Below are 9,497 nucleotides of genomic sequence, written 5' to 3'. Positions count from 1 at the left end.
TTTATTCTCATGAGAATAAACATGGCCGCCGTGTGATATAGGCCCATGGCTGCCATCATGTGATGGTGCAAAGCCTCTATTGTTTGTAGTAGCAGTCGCACACTAAACTCAGAGTCGGCAAGGCAACCATTGCATTACGACTTGGCAGGTAATGCGACAGCGACTGATGTTGGCTCCGCAGCAAGGAAACCACGATAGACATTACATTTTTTTTTTTAGCAGTTCCAGTTTTTTTTTTACTTTCAAAAATAGCAGATATCGGAGTTACACTCTGTTGCCTTCAAACAATAGATATCTTTGCAATACAAAGTATTTTGTCGTCTTTCTAACTTTGATCAAACACTGTATAGCTTTTGGATGTAGTGATCTCTCAAAGATTTGTAGTAAATTTCTTAGCAAATTGTACGAAGCTCGACTCGATAGTCTCGTTTTGATACTGCGTTCATCACAATACCGCTGGTTTGTTGGGGTGGCGTGCTCAACTACGATAACAACTATTAGAAAGTTTCAGCGTCTTAAATATTTTTTGGCAACGTATTTGTAAGAAGGAGCAAACCGTTCATTTTCGGACCTCGTACAAATGCATGCCAAACGAATGTACTTCAATGCTTTCTCCGCTCTGTTCTCTCTCTCCCTTCAAACAGTCATCCAACTACTACTATAGCTTGAGAGCGCTAAGACAATAGGGCACGAGGGTGAATAGCTAGAAAATAGGTTTGATTGTTTTTATTAAATTCCAAAAACCTCGTGTTAAATATTTCATATTAAAAAAAATTATCACAAAGTCAGCTCTCCAGAGGTTATCTTATGAATCTTTTCTTCTATGTTTTCCTTACTTTTCATTCGTTTTCCTCCACGTTTGAAAGTTTTTTTTACAATATTCTTCTTACAATTCTAAAATTTCTCGCGCGCTGATTGGTTATTTTTCATTATCAATTTAAGAGGACAGCGATAAAGCTGACGCCAACGAGCGCGCGCTCTTCCTTTTGTTTTTTGAACACTAAAAACGAGAAGTTTTTATCATTTTTGTTATTGTAAAAACAAACTTACATCAGTTTTTTATGTGTCTGTCCTCTTATTGACGATAAATTTCGCCATCATATTGTCGAAGTAGTGTGCAGTCAACACTCGCCTTGCGGCCCCCCCATATTACGGACACCTTGCCATTACGGACAGGAGAAAAATCCCCCACAAAAATACTGACAAAGAAATGACCACAAATAATTTTCGCTATTGCGGACGCTCGCTATTACGGACATGAAGCGACGGTCCCGAGGGTGTCCGCAATTTATCGTCAATAAGAGGACAGACACAAAAAAACTGATGTAAATTTGTTCAATGACCATTTTTTTATATTTTCCTTTAATCTATCATTGTTACTTTTTCTACTCATTATGTCTGAGGTAAAAATGAACACAATAACAGTGAGGCAGTTCGTCAAAACAGCGAAATTGCAGGGAACTATGAATACCACGAGTTGAGTCGAGCCCTCAGACGCAAATGGATGTTAAGATGTCTTGGTTATTGACTAGTATGCCAAACTAGCTTATATCAATCCATTGAAAGCTTTTTCAAGGATTTTAAATTTTAAATACAGCTTTTCAGTGCCAATATATCGTACCGGCGTACTCCGCACTGCTAACCAGCTTGACACCTTGTAAGAAAGCGCACTGAAAAAAAGATTACCTGTCGATATTATTTGAATAGTGTACAAGAAGGAATTGATATTTAGGGCAAATCACGAAACATTGATTGTAGTATAGCCGCAGGCGAGACGTAGTATATTGGTACTAGATATGAAGCCATTGTAAGCCAGATCTTAAGTCCAGTGCCGAATACTTTACTTTCAGAATTGCTATTGGTCACGAACTAACGTAAAAAGGAACTCGTTACAAGAGATTTGGGGATTTATCCATGATGTAAAAGACTATCGAATATCAAATATCAAATGCCCAACACGTACCTTAGGGAACAGAATTATTATAATATTCTGTACGAAACTAAAAACATTTTACAGTCACCCCAAATTCTCCCTCTACTAACCACTTTATCATAAATTAATAATTAAAAGAAAAAGAAAGCAATTTAAATATAAAAGTAAAATAAAAAGATCTAAAATTTAATTCGACGTTAATGCTAGCAAACGACAGGAAGTTGTGTTGTACGCTAAGGTATGCCGGATACTGTCGGTCATCAGATCTAGCGCAATCAATTGGCTTTTTAAACCATTTCGGCTTCTCTCAATGTTGAAAAATCCTTGGACTAATACCCTAATATGTAGTGACAGAGGATTAGGCTATGCTGATGTTATAATTACTACATTAAGAAAGGCTTAAAAGCAAACATTATTTTTCGTGTTAGAGACTTTTTTTAAGAAGAAATATTTGCCCTCTCGCTCAATCAGCAAGATCGAGGCATTTTCCGAACGAGATTAACAAATAGCTGTAAATGTTATTTTCGTGGCTGAATTAATTCATAAAGACATAGCAGAAATGTTTGAGCTGATGAAGATGCACTAGTTTCGCAAAAACACGTTTCAGGTTTAAAACTGGAGTAAACAGGAAGTGCTGCTTGGAGCCAGCGAAGTTTGTTTTCGAAAAACGGTGCGTTTGCGTCACATGACGTCACTCGGGGATCCGCGTGCGATTGAAAAGGTTTACCGACTCTTGGATGACGGCGCTGGTATATAAACGACCGTCCTCTTAACCTCACTTCAGTTGGAGCTGATAAACTATCGCGAACAGTGCTAGATATTTTAAAAGAAAGATAATCAAAGAGAAAACACGTTGAAAAAATGGTTAGTATTGGTATCGTAGTTGGATATAATGTTTGTGTTTATAGATTTAAATGTTAAGTTATTGCGTTCGTTTTTTAGGAATATTTAACGCTTCCTAGCAAGCCTACATACAGCAGTTCGAGTAGTTCAGAAAAACAAGGAATAATTTATAATGCAAAAAGGATGCGAAGAGGCTCGAATCAGAACTCCAAGAGCTTGAATGTGGCTGTGCTTGGCAAAGATGGCGTTGGAAAGTCTGGTAGGAATATTATTATTTATCTCTAGGTCGATGGCTACCACGCTTGTCAAAAAAAAAAGATTTTTCAAATCAACAGCTATTCTATTCAATGCATTCTGCTCCGCTTTCAAAGTCAAATCCTTTGATATTATGAATATTTTAACAAACACTGAATTAAGAAAAAGAAAGAACAAAAAACTTGATACGAAGGATAATGGATGTTTTGGTAACCTAAAGCATTGATAACCAGATACTTTAAAAGCGCTCGTATTTATTGTGTTTACGTCAACGAAGTGAATCAAAAACAAATGTACATCCGTGATAAAGACTTGCCTTCTATCAAGATAGCTTTTGTTTCGAACCGTTCTTGTTTAGTCTAAATAATTTAATATCTTTTGTATTAGCATACCACTGAAAAAAAGTCATTATTTCTAGCAGTACTCATCTTAGAGTCTTGGTTTTCTCGTGTTTTTTAGATTATTATCTTTTGTCGGAAATTAAATATAATGCATTACGCAAATTCATCTTTCAACATACTGACATCGACATGTTCATGGAAATAGTTCTCTAAAAGAAAGCTGTTTTTTTTAGCTTTAATTGAAAGCGGCATTTAATGGACTGAAAGCACGATATCTTAGACATTAGAGAAATAACGACAGACAGCATGAAATGAATCGGCGTTTAGTTTCAATGGAAAAAAAAATGCAAAACTTAACCGGGAAAATCTTACTGGATCCTTTTATCAATTTGACGTGACCTATCAGAGCGTTTTCCATTGCGGTGAAAAATAGTTCCGATACACGCAAATTAAGATAATTAAGCACGCGACCATAACGAAAAATTGGTAAAATGTTATTGAAAAAAAATCCTAAAATTCTGTTTTTCCATATTAGTATATTTTCTTTGGGAAAGATTACTAGTGTTAGTGCAGATGATACTAAATCTATAAGCTTCTTTGCAGGGTTGTGTACATTCTCGCAAAGCTTAGGGGTGCTAATCATTATCATCCATTTTTATTTCTTTGAACCTTATATTTTCTGTTCACCTTGGTCGGGTTTCGAAAACTGTGTAGTATGATCCAAAACATATGGATTAATATGCAAGCATCCTACGTGGCTAGTCTTCACGTCACGCTTGGTTCATAACACAGTTGACCCTGTATACTATATCGGCCTAAAGGGGCTTGGTTCTTCAAAACAAAGCCTAACTTCTGGTCAAAAAATAACGCTCTTCGAATTACTAATGGTTGAGAATAACTTCAAATATCGAACCTTTGTTAAAAATGAGGTAAATCGGTTAAGAAAAAGAGTCTAATATTGAGGATTTTGAAGACAAAGTTTTAGAATATTTACTTCTGTCACCATGGTGAGTTCATTGCGCGAGATCGAAACGTGTTCAGAATTCATACGCAAACCTATTCATATCAAGGTGAAGTGGAAGGTCTTGCTTCATCAGTAATAATACAGGTTTTAGGCTTGTTCGATGGACCTTGCTTTTAACTGATAACAGTCTTAATTCAAGTTAAGAAGCAGGAAAGTGATTTTGACGCTCAACGCCACACGTCACATAGTACTTTTCATGGCACTTTCTTAGCCAGACTAAAGTCTGAGCGCGCGCTGCATTAGGGAAATTGTTCTCTGTGTAGTCAAGAGACGGACTTGATGAGACCCCGGCTAGTTCAAAAAAAAAAAAAAAAAAAAAAAACCGGCAAATTTAATCCGAAGTAGAAATCTAATTTATCAAGCGCGCACGATAAAACCGACAAAGTAGAAGTTATGGATTGCGGAGACGGATATCTTTATTCAATTGTCTTTGCTCCTAGCATTAGCCGGAAATATTTAAACCTGAAAGCGATGATAAATAACGTCAGTCAAAAAAATTCATGCACGTCCACGTTTGCGAAATCTTTTCATTATGAAGTATATTATTTAAAAGCAAAACCATATGCATTGTATTTATCAACTAAATGATCCTAGAGAACCATCAATGACCATAGAACTAGACTAGATAGAAGACATCATATTCGGCGCGCACACCATCATAGGACACCTGGTTACTCTTTAAGTCGGGCTCACTATGCAACAGGCCTTCCGAGGTTGATGGAGAAACTGGGTATGTTAAAAAAAAAGAAAAAAAAAAAAGAAACTATTAGATTTTAAAGGACATGAAGTGGCATGAAGTGTGTTAGAATCTCTTTGCGGTGTCATACTGTCACACTGGTTGCGACATTAATTAAAATACTTTCAATCATTATCAAATAAGTAGTGGTTTTGAAGAACATTTTAAAAGAAAAATTAGACACGAAAGTTTCGACGATAAAATTAATATTGTTGAGAATGACGACATGAAGTCGTTGAAACTCAATACTTTTTTCTCTAATCTTTCCTTAAAATACTTTTAATTACTTCCGAAACATTCTCTTGTGGATAACAAATACTGCATAGTGAATTGAGTTATTGCGGTTGCTTACAGATAGTCTTTTGAAAGCCAATTTTTTTTTACTCTGTTCTTTACACTGCGCTGTCACATTAGTATTATGCGATCATTTACTGTAATACTCCTTTTCAAAAATACTTGTATGCAAAAAACTGAAAACCAAAAAAGGTTCAGCTCGCGAAACACTTTTATTTTCGCGGCTAACGAGTTTCATCTCTGAGTACATTCATTCTTATAACAGTTTTATTATCACCGCGTGCCAAGCATGCTTGTATATCAATGCATCGTTTCCTTCTATCCATTTTCTTCCATTTTCCATTCTTCCTCGCCCGTTTTTATGCACAGAATATCTGCGTCAAAGTAAGATTGATAACCGTTCTTATCGATCTTCTCATGAATAAATATTGCGGGATTAGAGTAGATGGCAAGGTTCCGTTCTAATTCCTTAATTCCTTCCGTCTTATGCACAAAGGAACTGATCCATTGTCGTCAATTCACTTGACCTCCAATGCCTTTCCTTCTTAGAAATGTAATGTTAGCTTTTTAGCTTATTTACGACTTCCTTGACCGTGAGCATAGTATAATAATTTTACATTTTCTAATCTGTATTTTGTGAGAGGCATATTTGTTAAGGTCAGTTATAAATTGGGAATCTAAACTTGACGGGGCACTAAATCAAAGACAAATCGTAGGACATGGTATAATTGATTGACTATAGATGGTTCACGCATGCGCGACAATTCGGGGATATTTGACGAAAGATGTCTAATTCTATTGATTATTATTATTTTCTCTTCAGCCTTCATTGTTCGAGCGCTTACGAGACGCTTTATTGGGGAATACGATTCAAAGTTCGGTAAGAAGCAGATAAATAAATAATTTTGTGAATAAATTACTGAATGATCAACCAAATAACTAAGTAAGCAACCAACCTACTAATCAACCTGCCAACCTTCTAATCAACCAACCAACCACCTCCCTTAACCAACCACCTCCCTAAACCAACCAACCAATCAACCCGTACCCACCCACCAACCACCTCCCTAAACCAACCAACCAACCAACCCGTACCCACCCACCAACCACCTCCCTAAATCAACCAAACAACCACCCCGTACCTATCCACCAACCACCTCCCTAAACCAACCAACCAACCAACCCGTACCCACCCACCAACCACCTCCCTAAACCAACCAACCAACCAGCCCGTACCTATCCACCAACCACCTCCCTAAACCAACCAACCAATCAACCCGTACCCACCCACCAACCACCTCCCTAAACCAACCAACCAACCAGCCCGTACCTATCCACCAACCACCTCCCTAAACCAACCAACCAATCAACCCGTACCTATCCACCAACCACCTCCCTAAACCAACCACCAACCAACCCGTACCCACCCACCAACCACCTCCCTAAACCAACCAACCAACCAATGAATCGATCGCCAATCAAAGATAGACATTAGCCGTGATCTCAGTTAATTTTTTTGTCTCCTATATTTTGTTTCTCCAGAATGTACATACAAACATAACATAGACGTAGATGGTCATTCAATGTCCATAGAGGTTCTTGACACCGTAGGCAATGTAAGTACATGCTTTACTGCAGCAATGATAACCACAACTAAGAGAAATACAGGAATAATGCTCAGGAACTATAATATTATTATTATATCATACAGGACGGAATCAAAATTCTCTCTCAAACAGACCAAAACGTTTACGCGAACACACACACACTGTTCTTACTTTATTTAAAGTATGTATTTGGATTATAATAAAAGAATTCAAAAAAAGACCCCTCGAAGTTCCAAAAAAATTCTTGCTGGCTTTTTTATTTAATCGTTGTTATTAATAGCTTGTGCGCATACGCATTTGGACACATGCATACTCCTATGACATTAGAGAAAAACGTCTGCGCATGCGTGCCTTTCATCACGTTTTCTAAGCATTTAGAATGGTTTTGTTAGGAAGATAAATGTTCGTTTTCTCCGAGTGTGTCCAAAACCTTTCGCGAATATACTTTTATGAGACCTAAAGATACTGTATTATAATAAAGACATCAAAGAATTAGCCTTAAGTTTGACTCTAGTTTGCATATGGACTTGCATGCGTAGACATTTTTCGCTTGTGTGTGCTTTCATTGTTGTCGAGCGAAGTTGTTCTGTTGAGGAGTTAAAATTGGAGTTAACAATTAACTATATTAAAAAAAAATTAATTGAGTTTGGATTTCTCTTTTGTATAGAATACTTTAGCAAGACTAGACAACACCACATCTCATATTGAACTCTTTTTCGTCTTGTATTCTGCAACTGACCGTTCATCGTTTACCGAGGCTTCACGTCTCATCAAATACCTCAGCGAAACAAGAAATATAGATCCCGCATGCGTGACGATTGTAGCCACCAAAAAGGACTTAAAACATATGAAGGAGATCGAGGAATACGAAGGACGATTCTTAGCACAAGATATTGGATGCTCATTTTATCAGATCTCGATATCAGAGGGATATTCAGAAACTTTGAAGACTGTACAAGAGGCCATACGTAAATGTATGAGTTATCAAAATATGAAGAAAAAAGGCGGATTTTTTGACACTATGTTGAGAAGAAGGTCTTGGAGCGGGCAGTTATAACCTGTGTATTACTGTCACGAAAAAACAGCAATGTTTTTGGATGCATCTACTGATTACTATTCACTAAGTAATAGTTTGACCAATCAGTGTGAGGTAGTTAAATTTAACGCACCCATTGGTTCAGAATAGCCAGTGGTATGTAGTTACGAGCGAGACATGAAAATGGCGCGGAAACCAAGTGTAGCCACATCGGTTAGGGTTCGACAGCTTACGAGTTGAGCCGACAGCTTACGAACTCCGTCCGACCATTGTCCGAACGATCTTCAGTACCTTATAGACTTGATTCAGTTTCTTGCTTGCTTGAATACATATCTATAGAAAGCTTAAGAAGCCCTCGGTGGCTTTTATGAGATAAACTTGACAGAGAACTTTGATGAACGTTAATTTGGCGGAATCCGTTGAAGATGGAGAACTCAGTTGAAAAGAGTGGTTTATATTCTGTAATGTTGGATTATCCTTACAACAGACTTTAGACTATGATAGAGCAGTTTTCGCATGACTCTGAAAAAGCGCAGTATCGTAAGCGTGCAGTGCCTTAACCGTGAGTTTTTAGAATTTTAACTGGCTGATTTTTTTCTCGTGCAATGTGATTGGTCTGACAGTGCCGTGACCGTGTCCGCGCCGTGTTCCGGGTATCCGATTGGATGGAGAATAAATTCACGCGCAATGTGATTGGTCTGGCGTACGCCTCGCCATGTCACTACCGTGTTCATCCCGTGAGCTTTTCACAGTCATACGAAAACTGCTCTAGCATCCCCATCGGTGTGACTATCTAAAACACCCAATTTGAAACGTTTCTTGGTAATTGTTTCATTGGTTTTAGATTCAAAGATGATTGTCAACTGATTTGTACATAAGACTGGCTGCAGGAAAGATGAAAGCCCATTGTCAGAAGGTGGCTTTCTTTCTTTAAATCTGGTTGAAATAACAATACTAAATTGAAAATTGTTGTGATAACAATCAATGCCAGTAACTAAAACTTTTTATGTTTTAATGAAAGAATATTTGTTTATTAATAATTATTTATAAAAATCTAGCGTAGGAGAACGACTTTGTCATAACTTTACGAGAAAGCCTTATTAGTTCATGGAATTAAAATTTTAAGTTGTAAAACTGACGTGGTTTGATTATTATTATCATAGAACTGTGTGAAAACAAGCACGTGTTAGTGCAACACTCATTAGCGCACTCCAATATTGCTCGAAATATGCAATGCAATGACCTTCAACTGCTTAATTTTATCCTTGAAATAATCCTCTGCCTGGCTAACTGAATTTATCAAAGTCAGGGGCACAGCTAACTGGATCCTGGCACTTATTGGCATCTATATTAATGGTTACGGAAACGGAGCAAAGGGAAAATAAGAATAGAGGGTCAGTCGCTCTAATTGTCAAAAGTCCCGCTGTT

General features: G+C 37.3%; 1 protein-coding gene across 1 annotated transcript; it reads left to right on the top strand.

Moving 5' to 3' along the window:
- Nucleotides 1-2,665: 2,665 nt before the first annotated feature.
- LOC116304559 (ras-related and estrogen-regulated growth inhibitor-like protein A) lies at nucleotides 2,666-9,203 on the top strand. Its single transcript, XM_031714316.2, has 5 exons — nucleotides 2,666-2,797; nucleotides 2,876-3,035; nucleotides 6,250-6,306; nucleotides 6,969-7,042; nucleotides 7,701-9,203. Exons 1-5 carry the CDS (start codon nucleotides 2,795-2,797, stop codon nucleotides 8,088-8,090), a joined length of 684 nt encoding a protein of 227 aa, XP_031570176.1. The 5' UTR covers nucleotides 2,666-2,794; the 3' UTR covers nucleotides 8,091-9,203.
- Nucleotides 9,204-9,497: the final 294 nt, after the last annotated feature.

The sequence above is a fragment of the Actinia tenebrosa genome, unplaced genomic scaffold (assembly GCF_029948245.1).
Source record: "Actinia tenebrosa isolate PJP-AT-01 unplaced genomic scaffold, QUT_ActTen_1.0 PGA_scaffold12__29_contigs__length_12842862, whole genome shotgun sequence".
NCBI lineage: Eukaryota > Metazoa > Cnidaria > Anthozoa > Actiniaria > Actiniidae > Actinia > Actinia tenebrosa.
The sequence above is the reverse complement of the archived record's forward strand: the minus strand, read 5'-3'. Positions and strand labels throughout refer to the sequence as shown.

Excerpts from the sequence above, each read along its gene's own strand:
- LOC116304559 (XM_031714316.2), top strand. Across the intron at positions 3,036-6,249 it reads AGATGGCGTTGGAAAGTCTG|CCTTCATTGTTCGAGCGCTT; the intron begins GTAGGAATATTA and ends TTTTCTCTTCAG. Across the intron at positions 6,307-6,968 it reads GGAATACGATTCAAAGTTCG|AATGTACATACAAACATAAC; the intron begins GTAAGAAGCAGA and ends TTGTTTCTCCAG.